At 50.4% G+C, this 25,298-nt stretch overlaps 1 protein-coding gene across 2 annotated transcripts in view; it reads left to right on the top strand.

Moving 5' to 3' along the window:
- USP7 (ubiquitin specific peptidase 7) overlaps window positions 1-19,383 on the top strand; it is a 245,198-nt gene extending 225,815 nt beyond the window's left edge. For both annotated transcript variants that reach the window (XM_075317906.1, XM_075317905.1), the window contains exons 26-31: window positions 426-526; window positions 5,978-6,077; window positions 6,278-6,397; window positions 6,566-6,637; window positions 13,267-13,357; window positions 18,773-19,383. In XM_075317906.1, the coding sequence (XP_075174021.1) occupies window positions 426-526; window positions 5,978-6,077; window positions 6,278-6,397; window positions 6,566-6,637; window positions 13,267-13,357; window positions 18,773-18,879 (591 nt within the window). In that variant the 3' untranslated portion in view covers window positions 18,880-19,383. The remainder of the gene's footprint in view (window positions 1-425; window positions 527-5,977; window positions 6,078-6,277; window positions 6,398-6,565; window positions 6,638-13,266; window positions 13,358-18,772) is intronic.
- The last annotated feature ends 5,915 nt before the right edge of the window (window positions 19,384-25,298 follow it).

Below are 25,298 nucleotides of genomic sequence, written 5' to 3'. Positions count from 1 at the left end.
AATAATGACCACAATGCATAAAAACGCCCCCCCTCCCGCCCGAAATGCGCTGTTTATGGCGGGCTGCACATGAGTAGAGGATTGAACAGGTCAAACATTGGCTTTCCATAATGCTCATTATTCACGAGCGTCTGACAAGCTCAAATGGAGGAACATGAATTCAAGCATTTTAGTACACACGCATCACTACTTATAACAGTTCACAATACTTTATTCTGTCTCCATAGGGAACCCCTGTGCTATAGATTTATTTTTGTTGCAATTAAATAAAACCATTTAGTGGGTAGACTGCCATAATGCTCCTAACTGGTAATACAGTCAGTAGGCATGACAAAGTATTCTACAACTGCTATTCTATCACCATTTTGTGTTCTTATTTTTCTGATTTTTTTTTTTTTTTTCTCTTTTCTCTCCCATTGGTACAGGAAATAACACTATACCCAGACAAGCACGGTTGTGTAAGAGACCTGCTAGAAGAATGTAAGCGAGCAGTTGAACTGTCAGAGAAGGGGTCTGGTAAATTGAGGTGAATAACTTTTTTTTTTTGTGTGTTTTGTACATACAATGCCTACAGGTAGTATTCAACCCCCTGCAGATTTAGCAGGTTTACACATTCAGAATTAACTTGGCATTGTGACATTTGGACTGTAGATCAGCCTGGAAGTGTGAAATACACTGCAGCAAAAAAGAATGTTGTTTCTTTTTTTATTTTTTTTTTTTTTAAATTGTGAAAAGTTTATTCAGAGTGTCATTTATTATTCAACCCCTCAAACCACCAGAATTCTGTTTGGTTCCCCTAAAGTATTAAGAAGTATTTCAGGCACAAAGAACAATGAGCTTCACATGTTTGGATTAATTATCTCTTTTTCCAGCCTTTTCTGACTAATTAAGACCCTCCCCAAACTTGTGAACAGCACTCATACATGGTCAACATGGGAAAGACAAAGGAGCATTCCAAGGCCATCAGAGACAGAATCGTGGAGGGTCACAAGGCTGGCAAGGGGTACAAAACCCTTTCCAAGGAGTTGGGCCTACCTGTCTCCACTGTTGGGAGCATCATCCGGAAGTGGAAGGCTTATGGAACTACTGTTAGCCTTCCACGGCCTGGACAGCCTTTGAAAGTTTCCACCCGTGCCGAGGCCAGGCTTGTCCGAAGAGTCAAGGCTAACCCAAGGACAACAAGGAAGGAGCTCCGGGAAGATCTCATGGCAGTGGGGACATTGGTTTCGGTCAATACCATAAGTAACGTACTCCACCACAATGGTCTCCGTTCCAGACGAGCCCATAAGGTACCTTTTACTTTCAAAGCGTCATGTCAAGGTTCGTCTACAGTTTGCTCATAATCACTTGGAGGACTCTGAGACAGACTGGTTCAAGGTTCTCTGGTCTGATGAGACCAAGATCGAGATCTTTGGTGCCAACCACACACGTGACGTTTGGAGACTGGATGGCACTGCATACGACCCCAAGAATACCATCCCTACAGTCAAGCATGGTGGTGGCAGCATCATGCTGTGGGGCTGTTTCTGAGCCAAGGGGCCTGGCCATCTGGTCCGCATCCATGGAAAGATGGATAGCACGGCCTACCTGGAGATTTTGGCCAAGAACCTCCGCTCCTCCATCAAGGATCTTAAGATGGGTCGTCATTTCATCTTCCAACAAGACAACGACCCAAAGCACACAGCCAAGAAAACCAAGGCCTGGTTCAAAAGGGAAAAAATCAAGGTGTTGCAGTGGCCTAGTCAGTCTCCTGACCTTAACCCAATTGAAAACTTGTGGAAGGAGCTCAAGATTAAAGTCCACATGAGACACCCAAAGAACCTAGATAACTTGGAGAAGATCTGCATGGAGGAGTGGGCCAAGATAACTCCAGAGACCTGTGCCGGCCTGATCAGGTCTTATAAAAGATGATTATTAGCTGTAATTGCAAACAAGGGTTATTCCACAAAATATTAAACCTAGGTGTTGAATAATAATTGACCCACACTTTTATGTTGAAAATTTATTAAAATTTAACTGAGCAACAAAACTTGTTGGTTTGTAAGATTTATGCATCTGTTAATAAATCCTGCTCTTGTTTGAAGTTTGCAGGCTCTAACTTATTTGCATCTTATCAAACCTGCTAAATCTGCAGGGGGTTGAATACTACTTGTAGGCACTGTATATACATACTTAGAATAAAAGTGCCTGCTATACTGGGGGCACTGATCATTGCAAGGTAGTGCACCACTATCTATAAAAGTACTGGAGGCACTGAACATTGCCAGATAAGGCACCAGTATCTATAAAAGTACTGGGGGCACTAAACATTGCCAGATAGGGCACCGGTATCTATAAAAGTACTGGAGGCACTGAACATTGCCAGATAGGGCACCGGTATCTATAAAAGTACTGGAGGCACTGAACATTGCCAGATAGGGCACCGGTATCTATAAAAGTGCCTGCTATACTGGGGACACTGAACATTGCTGGGCAGTGCACAAGTATCTATAATCTCCACCGTTGTGTAGAATGTGTTGTGCTCAGTAAAGTTGACCTGACAATAGGCAGCGGGACTGATGGCTGCAGGCTCCTCATTACAATGGACTGTTACTGTGAAGTGCTGAGTGTTCAGGAGAGCTGGGCACGGTGCCCTCTGCGTGGCTCCCTCTCTGGCTTTTCCAGTGTTGTTTAATAGTTAATCCCTGCATTTCCCTTTCGTCTCGGCCTTTGTAATGTCATTAGCACTATTGAGTGTAGGCGTATGCCCACTGTAACTATCTTTTACATTCTTTCATTGCACAATTTCTGGTTTGTTTTTTGGTCCAAATTACTTGTTTCTTTGTCGCTCCATTGGGAGACCCAGACAATTGGGTGTATAGCTTCTGCCTCCGGAGGCCACACAAAGTATTACACTTAAAAGTGTAAAGCCCCTCCCCTTCTGCCTATACACCCCCCCGTGCATCACGGGCTCCTCAGTTTTTATGCTTTGTGCGAAGGAGGCACACATGCACGCATAGCTCCACAATTTAGTCAGCAGCAGCTGCTGACTATATCGGATGGAAGAAAAGAGGGCCCATAACAGGGCCCCCGGCATGCTCCCTTCTCACCCCACTCTGGTCGGCGGTGCTGTTAAGGTTGAGGTACCCATTGCGGGTACATAGGCAGGAGCCACATGCCGTTTTCCTTCCCCATCCCTTAAGGGCTCTGGGTGAAGTGGGATCCTAATCTGTCTCCAGGCACTGGGACCGTGCTCCCTCCGCAGCCCCTGGGGAATCTGCTGGACAGGAGCTGGGTATCGTCAGGGACAAGGCCCTGCTACTGTGAGGTACTCTGTGTCCCCTTGGGGACAGCGCATAGAGCGCTTGTGTCATACACGCTGCAGCACTGCTGGGTGTGTTAGTGCGCCGGGACTACCGCGCTGACCGCGCTTGTTTGCCGGCCGCGCTTATAACTTTAGTCCCCGGCTTCTGCGGCCTAGTACCGCATATTCCCGCCCCCGGGCCTGCCAGTCAGGGGAAGGGAGGGACGCTGCACTGGACGTCAGCGCTGAGGGCTGGAGCATACTTTGTATCCTCCTCCCCCCTCACTGAGCACCGTGGGGCACCAGATTCCCGCACTTTCTAGTGCACGCCCACGGCCCCCTCCTCCTCACAGAACGCCGGCAGCCATTCCTGTCAGCACTTCAGAAGCTGGAGAGGAGAGACAACACGGGGGGAATGGTCCCTTCACCCGGACGTGTTTCAAGAGATCTGTTGCCGCTGGGGGATGCCGGACGTCGACCTAATGGCGTCCCGGCACAACCACAAGGTCCCGGCATTCATGGCACGGTCTCAAGATCACAGAGCTCTGGCGGCAGACGCATTAGTTCAGGATTGGTCGCAGTTTCAGCTCCCTTATGTGTTTCCTCCTCTGGCACTGTTGCCCAGAGTGTTACGCGAGATCAGGTCCGACTGCCGCCGCGCCATCCTCGTCGCTCCAGACTGGCCGAGGAGGTCGTGGTACCCGGATCTGTGGCATCTCACGGTGGGCCAACCGTGGGCACTACCAGACCGACCAGACTTGCTGTCTCAAGGGCAGTTTTTCCATCTGAATTCTGCGGCCCTCAACCTGACTGTGTGGCCATTGAGTCCTAGATCCTAGTGTCTTCAGGGTTATCTCAAGAGGTCATTGCCACTATGAGACAGGCCAGGAAACCAACGTCCGCCAAGATCTACCACAGGACGTTGAGGATATTCTTATCCTGGTGCTCTGATCAGGGTTTTACTCCCTGGCCATTTGCCTTGCCCACTTTTCTTTCCTTCCTTCAATCCGGATTGGAAAAGGGTTTGTCGCTCGGCTCCCTTAAGGGACAAGTCTCAGCGCTCTCTGTGTTTTTTCAGAAGCGCCTAGCCAGACTTCCAAAGGTACGCACGTTCCTGCAGGGGGTTTGTCACATAGTCCCTCCTTACAAGCGTCCGTTAGAACCCTGGGATCTGAACAGGGTGCTGATGGCTCTTCAGAAACCACCCTTCGAGCCAATGAAGGATATTTCTCTTTCACGCCTTTCGCAGAAAGTGGTCTTCTTAGTAGCAGTCACATCACTTCGGAGAGTGTCTGAGCTAGCAGCGCTGTCATGCAAAGCTCCTTTCCTGGTGTTTCACCAGGACAAGGTGGTTCTGCGTCCGGTTCCGGAATTTCTCCCTAAGGTGGTATCCCCCTTTCATCTCAATCAGGATATCTCCTTACCTTCTTTTTGTCCACATCCAGTTCACCAATGTGAAAAGGATTTGCACTTGTTAGATCTGGTGAGAGCACTCAGACTCTACATTTCTCGTACGGCGCCCCTGCGCCGCTCGGATGCACTCTTTGTCCTTGTCGCTGGCCAGCGTAAAGGGTCACAGGCTTCCAAATCAACCCTGGCTCGGTGGATCAAGGAACCAATTCTCGAAGCCTACCGTTCTTCTGGGCTTCCGGTTCCCTCAGGGCTGAAGGCCCATTCTACCAGAGCCGTGGGTGCGTCCTGGGCTTTGCGGCACCAGGCTACGGCTCAGCAGGTGTGTCAGGCGGCTACCTGGTCGAGCCTGCACACTTTCACGAAACACTATCAGGTGCATACCTATGCCTCGGCAGATGCCAGCCTAGGTAGGCGAGTCCTTCAGGCGGCGGTTGCCCACCTGTAGGAAGGGGCCGTTCTACGGCTCTATTACGAGGTATTATATTACCCACCCAGGGACTGCTTTTGGACGTCCCAATTGTCTGGGTCTCCCAATGGAGCGACAAAGAAGAAGGGAATTTTGTTTACTTACCGTAAATTCCTTTTCTTCTAGCTCCAATTGGGAGACCCAGCACCCGCCCCTGTTCCCTTCGGGCTGTTGTTCTTTGTGTACACATGTTGTTCATGTTGAATGGTTTTCAGTTTTCCGAACTTCCTTCGGATTGAATTTACTTTAGACCAATTTATAAGTTTCCTCCTTCCTGCTTTTGCACCAAAACTGAGGAGCCCGTGATGCACGGGGGGGTGTATAGGCAGAAGGGGAGGGGCTTTACACTTTTAAGTGTAATACTTTGTGTGGCCTCCGGAGGCAGAAGCCTATACACCCAATTGTCTGGGTCTCCCAATTGGAGCTAGAAGAAAAGGAATTTACGGTAAGTAAACAAAATTCCCTTCATTGTCTATGAAATGGCAATACCGGAGCATCTGTTATTCCTCCTGAAAATGTCAACTGAATATTCATCTTTTGTCTATGGGCGCTAGGGGGGGTCACCTTCTAAAATCTGGCATTGCCCATCAGTGCTAACAATTGGATTGTAAGGAGGACGCCCCGTTGTGATTTGATACATCTCAGGAAGTTATACGCTCATGTATAATAGGAAACGTGTAAGAGCTGAAGGCTCCTCAGTAGTGCACGTGCACAACCTCTGCTCTCAGAATTCAACATTTTCCTAACTCTTTAGCATATCCTATCATTTTTAGAGGTGTATCAATTTTTTTATGACTTTATTTTTTCTTCTGAAGGCTGCTAGAAATTGTAAGCTACAAGATAATTGGGGTACATCAGGAGGAAGAGCTACTAGAGTGCTTATCGCCTGCTACAAGTCGGACTTTTCGAATAGAGGTAATTTCTTATGTTATAGCGAGCGATTCTTTTGTGTGTTCACGTGCATCTAATACAGAGCAGAATTTTCTGTCCATACATCTGAATAGGCCTGTTTAGGGCAGACAGAATAAATCTGACACATGGAGCTGTCTGTGGCACGACCTATATAATCAGAAGCGGTTATGACCCAGTGTTTTATTTGTGCGATCCAATTATAGGAAATACCTATGGACCAGGTGGACATCGATAAAGAAAATGAAATGCTAATTACTGTGGCACATTTTCACAAGGAGGTGTTTGGCACATTTGGGATTCCATTTTTGCTTAGGATACAACAGGTATGTCTGTGGCAGTTCTCACTGTTATATTATTTCAATAATATTCGGGGCAGATTTGTTCTCTTCTAAGATTCTTCAATTGGCTGGAACGTTGTATGAGCGACTATTTCTCTCCTGTTGTGACCCTGAAGTTCTCTTAAAGCTCATGTGTTTTTATTTTTTTATTAGGGTGAGCCGTTCAGAGAGGTGATGAAGCGGATTCAGACCATGCTGGAAATTCAAGAAAAAGAGTTTGAAAAGGTAGGTGTGGATATAAAATCCAAGGTGGGGATGCCCGGTGCCACCAGTCTTTACATGGCAAGGTATTCTAATCACCCATCCTGCATATTCAATATGGACAGCATAGAACATATGACCTTACAATGATGAAACTAGTGCAGATATATGCGAGATTTCTAAAAAGATACCATGGCTGTGGTGTCACAGCTACCGTAGATTGATGGCTGTAAAAATGTACAGACTCTGAATATATTTTTTGGGGTTTTCTTTTTATATAAATACTTATTTCTAAATTTGTCTAAACTCATATGAAAGCCATCTAACTTATAACAGTACTTGTTTTTTCTTTGTCGCTCCATTGGGAGACCCAGCCAATTGGGTGTATAGCTACTGCCTCCGGAGGCCACACAAAGTATTACACTCAAAAGTGTAAGGCCCCTCCCCTTCTGGCTATACACCCCCAGTGGGATTACTGGCTCACCAGTTTTGTGCTTTGTGCGAAGGAGGTCAGACATCCACGCATAGCTCCACTGTTTAGTCAGCAGCAGCTGCTGACTATGTCGGATGGAAGAAAAGAGGACCCATACTAGGGTCCCCAGCATGCTCCCTTCTCACCCCACTTTTTGTCGGCGGTGTTTGTAAGGTTGAGGTACCCATTGTGGGTACGGAGGCTGGAGCCCACATGCTGCTTTCCTTCCCCATCCCCTCAGGGCTCTGGGTGAAGTGGGATCATATCGGTCTCCAGGCACTGAGACCGTGCTCCATCCACAGCTCCTGGGAATCTGCTGGACATGGAGCGGAGTATCCTCAGGGACATGGCCCTGCTACGTTGAGGTACTCTGTGTCCCTGTGGGGACCGCGCACGGACACACGGCAGCATTGCTGGGTGTGTTAGTGCGCCAGGGACGGCGGCGCTGCCCGCACTAGTGCCATCGCACACTACAGCTTGCTGGGTGTGTTAGTGTATTAGGGGACTACCGCGCTAACCGCCGTTGCCATTTTTATTTCGGGCGCGGCTGGGACTTGTGGTGCGCCGGGACTTCCGCGCCGACCAAGGCTTATATGCCGGCCGCGCTTATCACTCGAGTCCCCGGCTTGCGCGGCCTAGTCTCACTTCGTTTCCGCCCACAGACCTGCCAGTCAGGGTAGGGGCGTGACGTTGCACAGCACGGCAGCGCTGAGAGCTGGAGTATGCTTTGCATACTCCACCCCTCTCACTGTGTGCACTGTGAAACCGGCAGCGCTGAGAGCTGGAGTATGCTTTGCATACTCCACCCCCCTCACTGTGTACACTGTGAAGCCGGATTCCCGCATTTTCTCAGGCACGCCCACGGCTTCCTCCTCCACACAGGACGCCGGCAGCCATTCTTGTCAGTGTTTTTCTGTAGCGACAGAAGAGACAAGTTTAGGAATCCCTGGCAGGGATTCGGATAGTCACACAACCGCTGTGACCAGGCGTTAAGCAGCACCTGTGGGGCTGTCTCCACTAGTGCCGAAGTGCACATATACAAATATGCTTATTCACTATGCATTGCACTGTTTAGCTGCATTTTTGTATATACCCTCCTTGATTGTGCGGAGGACATAACAGCATATTGTCTGTGTAAAACAGAGGTGCAGAAGCACATGTTTTCTATGCAGCCGGTACAGCATGTACGGCTATATGGCCGGCAGTGTACATAGACCCCCATTGTATACTACGGAGTCTCTGCTAATCGTCAGGACATGGGGACGGAGCCTGCAGTATTTACTGACAGATCTTCTGAGACTATGGCTATGATACTAGAAGCCTTGCAGTCCAGACAAGTCTCTCAAATCCATGGCCACTGTTCATTCATTATCCATGGTCCCCCTCAGTGGGAACAGCTTTGAGCTCCGAGGGTGTCATGTGCTTCCCAGAGTGACGGCTCTGACACGGACGACAGTCCCAGACAGCCTGAGAGGCTCACTATGAGCGGCCCTCGACTTCATCACACTAGTCAGGGTCCCAGCAAGCGGACTCTCTGTGTGATGTGGCGGAGGTAGCTGCTCAAGATCTAATCCTGAGACCGATCTCAATCTGGATACACCTGATGGTGACGCCATAGTCAATAATCTCATAGCGTCCATCAATAGAATGTTAGTTATTTCTCCCCCAGCTCCTCCGGTGGAAGAGTCAGCTACATAGCAGGAGAAATTCCATTCACGTATCCCAAGCGTAAATTAAATACTTTCCTTGGCCACCCTGACTTTACACAGGCAGTCCAGGAACACCACGCTTATCCAGTTAAGCGCTTCTCCAAACGGCTGAGGATACACGTTATCCCTACCCCCTGACGTGGGCAATGGCTGGACCCAGTGTCCCAAGGGGCATCCTCCAATCTCCAGCTTGCAGCTAGATCCATAGTTGCAGTGGAAGATGGGGCTGCACTTAAAGATGCCACTGACAGACAGAGGGATCTCTGGTCGAAATCCATCTATGAGGCTATCGGCGCGCTGTTAGCTCCAGCATTCGCAGCCGTAGAGGCACTCCAAGCTACTTCAGCTTGTCTTACACAGATGGACACGGTCACACGTACATCTGTTCCGCAGGTGTCATCCTTAACCGCTCAAATGTCTGCATTTGCGTCTTATACGATTAATGCTGTCCTAGACTCTACGACCCGTACGGCAGTGGCGTCCGCTAACTCCGTGGTTTTTACGCAGGGCCTGGGTGTTAACTGAATGGAAGGCAGATTCTGCTTCCAAAAAAGGGTTAACCAGTTTGCCTTGTTCTGCTGACCGACTGTTTAGTGTGCGTGAGATGTAATCATTAAACAGTTCAAGAGTAAGGATTCTTCCTTGCCTCAGCCCAGACAAAACAAATCCCAACATACCAAGGGACAGTCGGGGTTTTCGGTCTTTTCAAGGCTCGGGCAGGTCCCATTTCTCCTCGTCCAAAGAGGACTCAAAAGGATCAGAGGAGCTCAGTTTCTTGGCGGGCTCAGTCACGCCCAAAAAAGACAGCCTGAAAACCCGCTTCCAAGAGGCTTCCTCATGACTTGCGGCCTCCTCTCTCCGCATCCTCGGTCGGTAGCAGGCTCTCCCGCCTTGGCGACATTTAGCTGTCACAGGTCAAAGACCGTTGGGTGAGAGACATTCTGTCTCACGGGTACAGGATAGAGTTCAGTTCTCGTCCTCCAACTCAATTCTTCAGAACTTCTCCACCTCCCGACCGAGCCGATGCTCTTCTGCAGGCGGTGGGCACTCTAAAGGCACAACGAGTGGTGACCCCCGTTCCTCTTCAGGAACAAGGTCACAGTTTTTACTCCGAATTATTTGCGGTGCCAAGAAAGGACGAGTATTTTCGTCCCGTTCTGGATCTAACACGGCTCAACCAGCTCGTGAACACCAGGCGGTTCCGGATGTAATCCCCCCGCTCCGTCATCGCCTCAATGTTTCAAGGAAATTTCCTAACATCGATACACGTCAAGGATGCTTATCCCCACGTGCCGGTTGATCCAGAGCTCCAGCGTTTCTACGCTTTGTTATAGGACGCGAACACCTTCAGTTCGTAACTCTGCCTTCGGGCTGGCGATAGCCCCACAGGTCTTCGCTAAGGTCATGGCAGCAGTAGTACCAGTCCTGCAATCTCAAGGTCACTCTGTGATCCCGTATTTGGGAGATCTACTTGTCAAGGCACCCTCTTAAGGAACATGCCAACACAGCCGAACGTTGCGCTGGAGACTCTCCAGAGTTCGGGTGGATCATCAACTTTTCAAAGTCAGATCCGACCCCGGGCCAATCACTAACATATCTAGGCATGGAGTTTCATACTCTCTCAGCGATAGTGAAGCTTCCGCTAGACAAACAGCGTTCACTACAGACAAGGCTGCAATCTCTCCTTAGGATCAGTCGCACACATTGAGACGCCGCATGCACTTCTCACGTAAGATGGTAGCAATGGCGGCAGTCCCTTTCGAGCAGTTTCATCTGCGTCCACTACAATGGGACATTCTCCGCCAATGAGACGGGAGGTCGACGCCCATCGACAGAGACGTCTCCCTTTATCAGGCGGCCAAAAAATCTCTACGGTGGTGGCTTCTTCCCACCTCAGGGTCAGAAAAAAGGTCCTTACTACCCCCATCCTGGGCGGTAGTTACGACAGGCACGAGTCTATCAGAGTGGAGAGCAGTTTTTCTCTACCACAGGGCTCAAGGTACGTGGATTCAGCAAGAGTCCACCCTTCAGATCAATGTTCTGGAAATCAGAGCAGTGTATCTTGTCCTACAAGCCTTCCAGCAGTGGCTGAAAAGCAAGCACATCCGAATTCAGTCGGATATCTCCACAGCGGTGGCATACATCAACCACCACGGAAGAACACGCAGCCGGCAAGCCTTCCAGGAAGCCGGCGGATTCTGACGTGGGTGGAAGACACGGCATCCACCATATCCGCAGTTCACATCCCAGGCGTGGTAAACTAGGAAGCAGACTTCCTCAGTCGCCAGGGTATGGACGCAGGGGAATGATTTCTTCACCCGGACGGGTTTCAGGAGATCTGTCGCCGCTGCGGGATGCCGGACGTCGACATAATGGCGTCACGGCACAACAACATTGTCCCGGCTTCATAGCACAGTCTCACGATCATCGAGCTCTGGCGGCGGACGCCTCAGTTCAACATTGGTCGCAGTCCCGGCTACCTTATGTGTCCCACCTCTGGCATTGTTGCCCAGAGTGCTGCGCAAGATCAAGTCCGACTGTCGCCGCGCCATCCTCGTCGCTCCAGATTGGCCGAGGAGGTCGGGGTTCCCGGATCTGTGGTACCTCACGGTAGGCCAACCGTGGGCACTACCAGACCGACCAGACTTGCTGTTTCAAGGGCCCTTTTTTCCATCTGAACTCTGCGGCCCTGAACATGACGGTGTAGCCATTGAGTCCTGGATCCTAGCGTCTTCAGGATTATCTCAGGAGTGGTTGTCACCATGACGCAGGCCAAGAAGCCAACGTCCGCCAAGATCTACCACAGCTCGTGGAAGATATTCTTATCTTGGTGCTCTGCTCAAGGAGTTTCTCCCTGGCCATTTGCATCGCCTATTTTTCCTTCCTTCCTACAATCTCGGTTGGAAAATGGTTGGTCGCTCAGCTCCCTTAAAGGACAAGTGTCAGCGCTATCTGTACTTTTTCAGAAACGCCTAGCCGACTTCCGCAGGTACGCACGTTCCTGCAGGGAGTTTGTCTTCTCATCACTCCGTACAAGCGGCCGTTAGAGCTCTGGAGTCTGAACAAGGTTCTAATGACTCTCTTGAAGCCGCCTTTCGAGCCTTTGAAAGTTGTTTCCCTTTTCCGTCTTTCACAGAAAGGGGCCTTTCTAGTAGCGGTCACTTCTCTTCAGAGAGTGTCCGAGCTAGCAGCGCTGTCATGCAAATCTCCATTCCTGGTCTTCACTAGGACAAGGGGGTTCGGCGTCCGATTCCGGACTTTCTCCCTAAGGTGGTATCCCACTTTCATCTCAATCAAGATATCACCTTACCTTCTTTGTGTCCTCATCCAGTCCATCAATTTGAAAAGGATTTGCATCTGTTGGATCTGGTGAGAGCACTCAGGATCTACATTCCCGCACGGCGCTCCTGTGCCGCCCGGATGGACCCTTTGTCCTTGTCGCTGGTCAGCGTAAAGGGTCGCAAGCTTCCAAATCCACCCTGACTCGGTGGATCAAGGAACCAATTCTTGAAACCTACCGTTCTGCTAGGCTCCCGGTTCCCTCAGGGCTGAATGCCCATTCTACCAGAGCCGTGGGTGCGTCCTGGGCATTACGGCACCAGGCTACGGCTCAGCAGGTGTGCCAGGCACCTACCTGGTCGAGTCTGCACACTTTTACCAAGCATTATCAGGTGCATACCTACGCTTCGGCAGACGCCAGCCTAGGTAGACAAGTCCTTCAGGCGGCGGTTGCCCACCTGTACGAAAGGGCTGTTTGACGGCCCTATCACGAGGTATTCTTTTACCCACCCAGGGACTGCTTTTGGACGTCCCAATTGTCTGGGTCTCCCAATGGAGCGACAAAGAAGAAGGGAATTTTGTTTACTTACCGTAAATTCCTTTTCTTCTAGCTCCAATTGGGAGACCCAGCACCCGCCCTGTTTTCTTAGGGTTTTTTTCGGTACACATGTTGTTCATGTGAATGGTTGCAGTTCTCCGATGTTTCTTCGGATTGAATTGGTCTTTAAACCAGTTATTGGCTTTCCTCCTTCTTGCTTTTGCACTAAACTGGTGAGCCAGTGATCCCACTGGGGGTGTATAGCCAGAAGGGGAGGGGCCTTACACTTTTGAGTGTAATACTTTGTGTGGCCTCCGGAGGCAGTAGCTATACACCCAATTGGCTGGGTCTCCCAATTGGAGCTAGAAGAAAAGGAATTTACGGTAAGTAAACAAAATTCCCTTCTTTTCCTCTCTAATTGGTTAATGGCTCTCATGTGAGTTTAGACTAAAGAAATGAGTATTTATTAAAATATCACTGATTTATTAAAATAACATCACTGCACCATATTTATTTTATCACTTTACTACAGTACATGTAATAACTATTTGCTATTTATCAAGGTGTTAAGGTCGGAGCCTTGGCTTACGGGGACTCCATGACCTCAAACTTTCTTATGGACAACTTTTTTTTTTTTCTCTCTTCATTCTTGCAGTTCAAGTTTGCAATTGTAATGATGGGCCGACATCAGTACATCAATGAGGAGGACTATGAAGTGAACTTAAAGGACTTTGAGCCCCAGCCTGGTGAGTGTAATTGGCAGCCAAAAATAACTGAATGCTGAACTGTACCCAAAGCCTGGTCTAAAGTGCCTACACTCCTACAGATTAGGCATAGCATCTATGCTATGCTAGAAAAGCCAAAACCTTCTTGGCAGATGACAATGCTCCTTGAAAATACTCTAAAATTAATCATGTTCTAGAACAGGGGGGGGGGACCTCCGGCCCGCGGGCCGTATGCGGCCCGCGACGACTTTTCCTGTGGCCCCCGAGCTGATTCCCGGGGACTGCAGTGCTGGAACAGCAGCCGCATCTTGCTGGCTGCTGGCCCTTTAAAACCCCACACAGCACGTTCAATGTTGAACGCTGCATTTCCTATACCTGAAAGACTACGTCCCCACGCTGGCACTGCCTACGTGAGGACGTACTTTGTAGGTGGGGACGGCGTGAGGAGCGCTAAAATCAAACAGGAGAGGATTGACTGTCAATCATCCCCAAGGTCTGTTCCCAGCGGCGACTGCTCCCTGTACCCGGCGACGGCGGCTCCCTCTGCCCGGCGGTGGTGGTGGCTTCCTGTACCCGGCGATGGCGGCTCCCTGCACCCGGCGACGGCGGCTCCCTCTGCCCGGCGGTGGTGGTGGCTTCCTGTACCCGGCGATGGCGGCACCCGGCGGCGGCGGCATCCGGCGGCGGCGGCTCCCTGTGTCCGGCGGCGGCGGTGGTGGCTCCCTGTGTCCCGGCGGCGGCTCCCTGTGCCCGGCTGTGGCGGCTACCTGAGCCCGGTGGCGGCTGCTACCTGTGCCCGGCGGCGGCGGTGGTGGCTCCCTGTGTCCGGCAGCGGCTCCCTGTGCCCGGTGGCGGCGGCGCCCTCCGTGCCCGCAGCCACCTCCAGCACTCAGTGATCCAGGCCTCCCCCAGTTCTCTAACTGCCTCCAAGCTCCCCCGGGTCTGCCTGTGCCCCCAGCGCTCTGTGCCCCTCCTTTCTCCCCAGTGATCTGTGCCCCCCCCCTTAGTCTCCCCAGTGATCTTTGTGCCCTCCCCAGTGATCTTTGTGCCCTCCCCAGTGATCTCTGTGCCCCTTCAGTCTCCCCAGTGATCTGTGCCCCTTCAGTCTCCCCAGTGATCTCTGTGCCCCTTCAGTCTCCCCAGTGATCTCTGTGCCCCTTCAGTCTCCCCAGTGATCTCTGTGCCCCTTCAGTCTCCCCAGTGATCTCTGTGCCCCTTCAGTCTCCCCAGTGATCTCTGTGCCCCTTCAGTCTCCCCAGTGATCTCTGTGCCCCTTCAGTCTCCCCAGTGATCTCTGTGCCCCTTCAGTCTCCCCAGTGATCTCTGTGCCCCTTCAGTCTCCCCAGTGATCTCTGTGCCCCTTCAGTCTCCCCAGTGATCTCTGTGCCCCTTCAGTCTCCCCAGTGATCTCTGTGCCCCTTCAGTCTCCCCAGTGATCTCTGTGCCCCTTCAGTCTCCCCAGTGATCTCTGTGCCCCTTCAGTCTCCCCAGTGATCTCTGTGCCCCTTCAGTCTCCCCAGTGATCTCTGTGCCCCTTCAGTCTCCCCAGTGATCTCTGTGCCCCTTCAGTCTCCCCAGTGATCTCTGTGCCCCTTCAGTCTCCCCAGTGATCTCTGTGCCCCTTCAGTCTCCCCAGTGATCTCTGTGCCCCTTCAGTCTCCCCAGTGATCTCTGTGCCCCTTCAGTCTCCCCAGTGATCTCTGTGCCCCTTCAGTCTCCCCAGTGATCTCTGTGCCCCTTCAGTCTCCCCAGTGATCTCTGTGCCCCTTCAGTCTCCCCAGTGATCTCTGTGCCCCTTCAGTCTCCCCAGTGATCTCTGTGCCCCTTCAGTCTCCCCAGTGATCTCTGTGCCCCTTCAGTCTCCCCAGTGATCTCTGTGCCCCTTCAGTCTCCCCAGTGATCTCTGTGCCCCTTCAGTCTCCCCAGTGATCTCTGTGCCCCTTCAGTCTCCCCAGTGATCTCTGTGCCCCTTCAGTCTCCCCAGTGATCTCTGTGCCCCTTCAGTCTCCCCAGTGATCTCTGTGCCCCTTCAGTCTCCCCAGTGATCTCTGTGCCCCTTCAGTCTCCCCAGTGATCTCTGTGCCCCTTCAGTCTCCCCAGTGATCTCTGTGCCCCTTCAGTCTCCCCAGTGATCTCTGTGCCCCTTCAGTCTCCCCAGTGATCTCTGTGCCCCTTCAGTCTCCCCAGTGATCTCTGTGCCCCTTCAGTCTCCCCAGTGATCTCTGTGCCCCTTCAGTCTCCCCAGTGATCTCTGTGCCCCTTCAGTCTCCCCAGTGATCTCTGTGCCCCTTCAGTCTCCCCAGTGATCTCTGTGCCCCTTCAGTCTCCCCAGTGATCTCTGTGCCCCTTCAGTCTCCCCAGTGATCTCTGTGCCCCTTCAGTCTCCCCAGTGATCTCTGTGCCCCTTCAGTCTCCCCAGTGATCTCTGTGCCCCTTCAGTCTCCCCAGTGATCTCTGTGCCCCTTCAGTCTCCCCAGTGATCTCTGTGCCCCTTCAGTCTCCCCAGTGATCTCTGTGCCCCTTCAGTCTCCCCAGTGATCTCTGTGCCCCTTCAGTCTCCCCAGTGATCTCTGTGCCCCTTCAGTCTCCCCAGTGATCTCTGTGCCCCTTCAGTCTCCCCAGTGATCTCTGTGCCCCTTCAGTCTCCCCAGTGATCTCTGTGCCCCTCCAGTCTCCCCAGTGATCTCTGTGCCCCTCCAGTCTCCCCAGTGATCTCTGTGCCCCTCCAGTCTCCCCAGTGATCTCTGTGCCCCTTCAGTCTCCCCAGTGATCTCTGTGCCCCTTCAGTCTCCCCAGTGATCTCTGTGCCCCTTCAGTCTCCCCAGTGATCTCTGTGCCCCTTCAGTCTCCCCAGTGATCTGTGCCCCTTCAGTCTCCCCAGTGATCTCTGTGCCCCTTCAGTCTCCCCAGTGATCTCTGTGCCCCTTCAGTCTCCCCAGTGATCTCTGTGCCCCTTCAGTCTCCCCAGTGATCTCTGTGCCCCTTCAGTCTCCCCAGTGATCTCTGTGCCCCTTCAGTCTCCCCAGTGATCTCTGTGCCCCTTCAGTCTCCCCAGTGATCTCTGTGCCCCTTCAGTCTCCCCAGTGATCTCTGTGCCCCTTCAGTCTCCCCAGTGATCTCTGTGCCCCTTCAGTCTCCCCAGTGATCTCTGTGCCCCTTCAGTCTCCCCAGTGATCTCTGTGCCCCTCCAGTCTCCCCAGTGATCTCTGTGCCCCTCCAGTCTCCCCAGTGATCTCTGTGCCCCTCCAGTCTCCCCAGTGATCTCTGTGCCCCTCCAGTCTCCCCAGTGATCTCTGTGCCCCTCCAGTCTCCCCAGTGATCTCTGTGCCCCTCCAGTCTCCCCAGTGATCTCTGTGCCCCTTCAGTCTCCCCAGTGATCTCTGTGCCCCTTCAGTCTCCCCAGTGATCTCTGTGCCGTCTCCCCAGTGATCTCTGTGCCGTCTCCCCAGTGATCTCTGTGCCGTCTCCCCAGTGATCTCTGTGCCGTCTCCCCAGTGATCTCTGTGCCGTCTCCCCAGTGATCTCTGTGCCGTCTCCCCAGTGATCTCTGTGCCGTCTCCCCAGTGATCTCTGTGCCGTCTCCCCAGTGATCTCTGTGCCCCGAGTCTCTCCCAGGTTTGTCTGTGCCTCCAGCCTCTCCCATCATTCTCTGTGCCCCCAGGGCTGTCTGTGTCCCTCCGGCATCCCCAGGGCTGTCTGCCCCCGGCTATGTATATAACCCCAGCAATGTTTATGCCCCCCAGTCTTGTCTGTGCAACCCAGTGATGTTTATATACCCCCAGTGATGTATGTACTCCCAGTGACGTCTATGCCCTGCTGCTTCCCTAGTGATGTATATTCCTCACAGCCCTCCCCAGCAATGTTTTTGCCCCCAGCTATGGCTGTGCTCCCCATCAATGATGTATGTGCCCCCCAGTGATGTCTATGCCCCCAGTTTCCCCAGTGTTCTATATTCCTCCCAACCCTCCCCTGTGGTGTATATGCCTCCATACCCTCCTGTGATGTATATACAGCAGTCCCAAACAACTCAAACCTGGAAAAGCAGTTGTGAAAAGCAACAAGATCAACATTGTCTAATATTACAGCTGCACCAAAAAGTAGAAGCTCCAGCCACCACAGTGAGATAATTGTTTGACCAAATATATTGGGGTAATTTTCAAGTTGATAATTTTGTGCGGCCCCCGAAGGTTGGTAGTAATTTCCAAATGGCCCCCGGCAGAAAAAAGGTTCCCCACCCCTGTTCTAGAAGAACCACTAATAGGTTGTGGTAGCTTCCAAATTAACTGTCTACAACGTGGTCACCTTTCTACTGAAATAAAGTCCCACAAATGTTATGACCTACATGAGAGAATTCACTTGACCCTTCTATCGCTTCCTTTCTTTTACATTTCGCAAACATTTTGGCAAGAAACTCTTCGCCTTTAAAATGCTTTCTTGCCCACCTTACTAAAGGTGGCACTATCAGAACAAAAATGAACTTCTGTCCTGCTTTCAGTCATGGGACCTGCACTGAACGTTTCTAATCACTGCTCACTATACAGTGCACAGTTGCTGCTCACAATATAGTGAATGTTGAATGTAGCCTCTCCTTGCCTGGCGGCTCTCTGGAGGATAGACGTTTATTTTCTCCCTGTAGCTGCACTGTCAGTGAGGTGGCCAGGCTACATTGTAATGCTATTACCTACAGACTAGCCATATAACTGCAGGTATAGCATCTTCTGAGGTGACTGGATCCCTTTTTAATAGCTAAATTATGCTTGCTAAATCAATGACTCCATCTTACGTGGCTGTATTTTGTTACTACATGGCTAATAAGATCTTATGTTTGGTCACCTTGCCAGAGAGATTAGTATTTTTTTTTTTCTTCTCGTGTTGGCACTCTCCATTTACTCAGTTTTGCTTTAACATGGTTCATCTCCTGTCCACTGGATATGTGATGATTGTTAGATTAGTATGGATCTCAGTGCTGGTATTCCCACCACTTGCAAGAAAAAAGGACTTGTGCCCCAATTCTGCCCTGACTGCATGACTGTACTTAAAGGAGTTGTCCAATCTTCTGATGGGTCCACAGCTGTTCTTTGACCTCAGACTTCTGAATTCATACAGCGTGCACCCCACTCACTTGCACGTCTGGCCAACACGTGACCTCCCGCTCGTGTTGAAATGCTGGAGAATATTGACCATAAGTGGGGGTGCGCATGTATGTCTGCAGTCATGTAGAATAACTAACCCCTTAAAAAGTTGAACAGGGCACCCATGACACACAACCTGTCTAGGGATGGCCTTGTATATGTCCATGTAGCTGTAGGCTGAGCATTATACTTGGAGGATAGTGTTTAAAACCCCAATTCTTCACCGTTTGAGTCTCACCTCTGCACTAGCTCTGTTATTAAATTAATTTCTGGTTGTAAATATTGTCTTCTGATCTTTCTGTAGGCAACATGTCTCATCCAAGGCCTTGGCTAGGGCTTGACCACTTCAATAAAGCCCCAAAGAGAAGCCGCTACACATACCTTGAGAAGGCGATCAAGATCCATAACTGACTCACCGTAACCAAGTTTATCCAAACCAAGGGACATATAAATGTGTGTGTGTGTGCACCTTTCTAACAAAGCTAGAACTTTGGTACACGTGCACTATGTTTGAAGTCTACAGCAAGAAGATTTGCTGCTGATGTTAATTTTATTTTGTTGAGGCTGTTCCGTTTGGCTTCTCTGTATCTATTGACTGCCCTTTTCGAGGAAAATGAAGGTGTTTTTATAAAGCTTGAATGCCAATGTAATATTTTATGGTAGCTGTAAAGCAAGACAGAAAGGCGGACGTGGGAAAAATTTAGGCAAAAAAGGATCTGGCCCAATTTGTTCATAGGTTCTATATTGTCTGCGGCATAAGATGGCTTGCTGCAGGCCGACCCTGGCGTTCTATCTACAGTCATTGCAGCAAAACTCTTATGTTTCCACTCACAAAAAGTTTCTTCCCTTTAAATCCCATCCTTGTGCATTTGTAAATTCAGAAACCCTCACTTCAATAAATAGCAATCTCTACTTCATTGTGTACCTTGTTGGCACTTTTTTGGCAACCGTCAGATACCTACCACACAATACTTATAAATTCTGTCCATCTATTTGGCAAAGCTGTCAACAAGATCAAAATCCTAAGAGTTGCTGGAAATAAGCCAGGGGTCCCCTAATGTCTGCTCGCAATGTAGAAATACATCCAAAATAATACATTCTATGTATACCCACTTGTGTGTATATATAGCTGTTGCCGCTGATTGACAAAAACAAAAAACACCATTTTCATTAACCGCCTTGAGCACAGAGGGCATGCTCACTAGTGTTTAGTAGGATAACTTTGTACAAAAACTACAGACCTAAAATGTATATTTAATGAACATGTACAAATTAACACATGGAGGTTCATATTGTTGGTTGAGTCTGTCTTTCACTGATGTTGATATTCTTGTGTGTAGTTTTTTTTTCCTATTAGTTTTTCCTCCTATTTTTAGTTTTTGGTTTTTTTTCTTGTTTTTTTTTTTCTTCTTCTTCCTTTCCCATCTCCTGGTTTTTCCTCCCACACCACATAAGGACAGAAGCGTGTCTAGTTTGAGTGCGGTAAATAGGTTACAGCCATTCAAGGTTAATTTTACTTTGTTTCCTGGTCTTTTATTTTTCTCCTGTTAGCAGCAGTGTACAACTTCTACCTGTATATTGCCTTTTTTGCTGGAAAATGTTGTCTGTTGAATAAAAGTTTTCTATAAAAAAAAAAATAATTCTGTGAATGCTATACATGTGAACACCACTTGGATTTACTGTACTCAACCACATCCAGGGCTGCCAAAATTTTCGGGCCCCTTCCCCCTTGAGACAGAACCCAGGCTTCACCTCTCAAACCTTCCACAGTCTCACCACTCTTGGATGGGGAGGGGGGGATATAGATATAGAGATAGATAGCGAGAGATATATCACACACACCCTCTCTGAGCAACGATGCATTTCAGCTGGATCTATGCACATCTAGCTGAAGCTCCAAACACCCTTAGCGATTATCCGTCTCACTGAGCACTAACCTGTCCCCGCTGGCATCCGCGTTCTCTCCACCTCTGCAGCTCTGTTACCTGCAGCAGTGTGATGAGGTTGCAGAGTGAGGACCTCATAATGTTGGCCACTGGATGACACGCCTGTGCCCTTCTCTGCCCCACTGACCCTGCCTCCAGCACATGGCTAATTTGCATTCACTGCCCCTTCGTATGCAAATTAGCCAGGTAGAGTGGCCGAAGAGACACAGCCAGACCTTTCTGCTGCAGCTGTGAACTGGGGGGCCTGAGGCTTAATAAAGCTAAATAATTACCCCGGCCCTGCCTCTTCACTGGGCCTCATACACCTGTCATGGTTGTCAAGCCGTTATGGCGGCCCTGGCCACATCAGTTGGAACATTTTTATCACCTTAATGACCAAGCCCATTTTTAGAAATCATGTCACATTATGTAGTAATGGCTCTGAAATGTTTTCAGTATATTCCAGTGATTTCTGAAATTGGTTTTCATGAGACATATTACTTTATGATAAGTAGGACATTTAGGTCAAAGGTCAGTATGCCTTTTGTGTTTTTATTAAAAAAAAAAAACAAAGAAAAAAATCCCAATATTCGAACAGTGAATGCTTGTATGCTTACCCAGATAGATATGCCACACATAATGTAATAAACGATAGGGAAATATTTTCGTCAGCTTTTTTTTTTTTTTAAATGTAGTTTTGTTAGGAAATTAGAAGCGCTAAAGGGAATCTGTGGGCAGGTTTTTGCTATTATATCTAAGAGAAGCAGAATGCACCTTGGGCTGTGAGCTGAAGTTTGAACACAGTGTTTTATCAGCAGGGTACTATCAATGCCTAGGTCTCATGTACTGGCCAGTCAGGCTAATCTGTTTAACCCTGCCCCCCACTTCTGTATTGCCAAAACCAAATTGGTATTGGCAGCTTCCTGTGTAGACTGCCAATCAGTGGTGTGATTGGGGTTATGCACAGCTCTGCGTTCTGACCACTGCTAACATCAACAGATATAGCAGGGATTCTATTGCACAGTCCAGGAAGTGACACATCCCTTTAATCTGAGTCTCTGCCCCTACATCATGCTGCTCTCTGATTCAATAGCAAATACCTCCTTAACTTTAGCAGGAATTTTTATTTCTTCGGCGCTCCATTGGGAGACCCAGACGATTGGGTGTATAGCTACTGCCTCCGGAGGCCACACAAAGTATTACACTAAAAAGTGTAAGGCCCCTCCCCTTCTGCATATACACCCCCCGTGGATCACGGGCTGCTTCAGTTTTATGCTTTGTGCGAAGGAGGTCAGACATCCACGCATAGCTCCAAAGTTTTTAGTCAGCAGCAGCTGCTGACTATGTCGGATGGAAGAAAAGAGGGCCCATACTAGGGCCCCCAGCATGCTCCCTTCTCACCCCACTTTTGTCGGGTGTTTGTTAAGGTTGAGGTACCCATTGCGGGTACGGAGGCTGGAGCCCACATGCTGTTTTCCTTCCCCATCCCCCCTCGGGGCTCTGGGTGAAGTGGGATCTTACCGGTCTCCAGGCACTGAGACCGGGCTCCATCCACAGACCCAGAGAACCTGCTGGATATGGAGCGGAGTATCGTCAGGGACAGGGCCCTGCTACATTAAGGTACTCTGTGTCTCCGTACACATCGCGCACACACACACCAGCATTGCTGGGAGTGCTAGTGCGCCGGGGACAACAGCGCGGAGCGCTTGTGCTATTATTCACTGCAGCTTAGCTGAGTGAATTTATGTGTTAGAAACTGCCGCGCCGGCCGCTGCGGGGTGTTTTACACTGTGGCGCGGCTGGGACTTGTGGTGCGCCGGGGACTTCCGCGCTGGCCGTGCATAGGACGGCCGCGCTTATTACTCGAGTCCCCGGCTTTGCGGCCTAGTTTTCACTTCGTTCCCGCCCCCAGCCCTGCCAGTCAGGGGAGGGGCGGGACGCTGTACAGACAGTCAGCGCCGAGAGCTGGAGTCTGCTTTGCATTCTCCAGCCCCCTTCACTGGACACAGTGGGACGCCAGTTTCCCGCTCTTGTCTGGGGCACGCCCACGGCCCGCCCCTCTTCACAAGACGCCGGCAGCCATTCCTGCACGCAGTCTGGGCTGGAGGAGGGAGACAAGCTCTGGGCAACCAGTCACAGGATTCGGGCGACCACACACCCGCCTTCGGGCGGGCGGTAAGCAGCACCTGAAGTGCTGACCCCACTAATGCCATTTGTACTTTATGCCTAGATGGCTAGACTACAGCAGCAAAAAGCAAGGGTGCTAAGGCACAGGCTTTCTAGGCTGCTTGTATTGCATGTGCTGAAGTGTTCATTTGTACTTTATGCTGGTATACACTGCACTGTACGGTCGCTATTCTTGGCTATATACTCCTAGATGGCTGGACAACAGCAGCAAAAAAGCAAGGGTGCTAAGGCACAGGCTTTCTATGCTGCTTGTACTGCATGTGCTGAAGTGTTCATTTGTACTTTCTGCTTGTATGCTATACATTGCACTGTACGGTCGCTATTCTTGGCTATATGCTTCTAGATGGCTAGACAACAGCAGCAAAAAAGAAAGGGTGCCAAGGCACAGGCTTTCTATGCTGCTTGTACTGCACGTGATACTGTTCCACACGGCAGGTTCCACTGTCCCCATTGTGTGCAATGCTCCCCTGTAGCACTTGGTCAGCCGGGGTCTCTGCTAGAGGTGGCTAAAGGAACCACCTGTGAACCCTGTCCAGGGACAGGGACGGAGTTGGTTTCGGCTGATAGGTCTGTGACTGTGACTAACATCTTAGAGACTTTGCAGTCCAGACGGACCATGGGCAATGTTGATACGCCCTCATTTGGAACAAATCAGTGCTCCGGGGGGGTCCCATGCATCCCAGGGCGCAGGCTCTGACACGGACGACAGTCCCAGACAGTCTAAGCGAGCTCGCTGGGAGCGGCACTCGGCTTCATCACTGGTTAGGGTCCCAGCGGGACTCTCTGTATGATGAGGCAGACGTAGCTGATCAGGACTCTGATCCTGAGACCGCTCTCAATCCGGATACTCCGGATGGTGACGCCATAGTGAATGATCTTCTAGCGTCCATCAAGGGAATGTTGGATATTTCTCCCTCAGCTCCTCCGGTGGAGGAGTCAGCTTCACAGCAGGAGAAATCCCTTTTCAGTATCTCAAGCGTATATTGAGTACTTTTCTGACCACTCTGACTTCAGAGAAGCAATCCGGAAACACCACACTTATCCAGATAAGCGTTCTCCAATCGTATTAAGGATACACGTTATCCTTTTTTTCTCCCTGACGTGGTCAAGCGCTGGACCCAGTGTCCAAAGGTGGATTCCCCTATCTCCAGACTTGCGGCTAGATCCATAGTTGCAGTGGAAGATGGGACTTCACATAAAGATGCCATTGACAGACAGATGGTCCTCTGGTTGAATTCTGTCTATGAAGCTATCGGCGTGTCGGTTGCTCCGGCATTCGCAGCCGTATGGGCATTCCAAGCTTTTTCAGCTGGTCTTGCGCACGTGGACACTGTCACATGTACATCTGTGCCGCAGATGGCGTCCTTAACCTCGCAATGTCTGCATTGCGACTTACGCTATTAATGCTGTCCTGCACTCTACGAGCCGTACGTCAGTGGCGTCCGCCAACTCCGTGGTTTTACGCAGAGCCTTGTGGTTGAGGGAATGGAAAGCAGATTCTGCTTCCAAAAAAGTGCTTAACCAGTTTGCCGTTATCTGGTGACAGACTGTTTGGTGAGCGATTGGATGAAATCATTAAACAGTCCAAGGGTAAGGACTCTTCCTTACACCAGCCCAGATCAAACAACACCCAACAGAGGAAGGGACAGTCGAGGTTTCGGTCCTTCCCAGGCTCGGGCAGGTCCCAATTGTCCTCGTCCAAAAGGACTCAAAAGGCTCAGAGAGGCGCAGATTCCTGGCAGGCTCAATCACGCCCAAGGAAGGCAGCCGGAGGAACCGCTACCAAGGCGGTTTCCTCATGACGTTCAGCCCTCTCTCTCCGCATCCGCGGTCGGTGGCAGACTCTCCCGCTTTGGCGACATTTAGCTGCCACAGGTCAAAGACCGGTGGGTGAGAGACATTTTGTCTCACGTGTACAGGATAGAGTTCTGTTCTCGTCCTCCGACTAGATTTTCAGAACTTCCTCACCTCCCGACCGAGCCGATGCTCTTCTGCAGGCAGAAGGAGTGGTAATCCCTGTTCCTCCTCAGGACCAAGATACGGTTTTTACTCCAATCTGGTTGTGGTACCAAAAAACGACGGCTCTTCCGTTCCGTTTTGGACCTAAACCTGCTCAACAAGCACGTGAAAACCAGGCGGTTCCGGATGGAATCCCTCCGCTCCGTCATTGCCTCCATATCTCAAGGAGATTTCCTAGCGTCAATAGACATCAGGATGCTTATCTCCACGTGCCGATTGCTCCAGAGCACCGGTGTTGGCTACGATTCGTTATTGAAGACGAGCATCTTCAGTTCGTAGTCCTGCCCTTCGGTCTGGCGACAGCCCCACGGCTTTTCACAAGTTCATGGCAGCAGTGGGAGTAGTCCTGCACTCTCAGGGTCACTCTGTGATCCCTTACTTGGACGATCTACTTGTCAAGGCACCCTCTCAAGAGGCATGCCAACCCAGCCTGAACGTGGCGCTGGAGACTCTCCAGAGTTTCGGGTGGATCATAAACTTTTCAAAGTTAAATCTGACACCTACCCAATCGCTGACATATCTTGGCATGGAGCTTCACACTCTCTCAGCGATAGTGCAGCTCCCGCTGGACATACAGCGTTCACTACAGACGGGGGTGCAGTCTCTCCTTCACGGCCAGTCACACCCCTTAAGACACCTCATGCAGAGGCAGTCCTTTTCGCGCAGTTTCATCTGCGTCCACTTCTATAGGACATTCTT

This window comes from Anomaloglossus baeobatrachus, chromosome 7 (assembly GCF_048569485.1).
Source record: "Anomaloglossus baeobatrachus isolate aAnoBae1 chromosome 7, aAnoBae1.hap1, whole genome shotgun sequence".
NCBI classification, from domain to species: domain Eukaryota; kingdom Metazoa; phylum Chordata; class Amphibia; order Anura; family Aromobatidae; genus Anomaloglossus; species Anomaloglossus baeobatrachus.
Note: the sequence above shows the minus strand (reverse complement) of the source record. Positions and strands in the feature narration are given on the sequence as shown.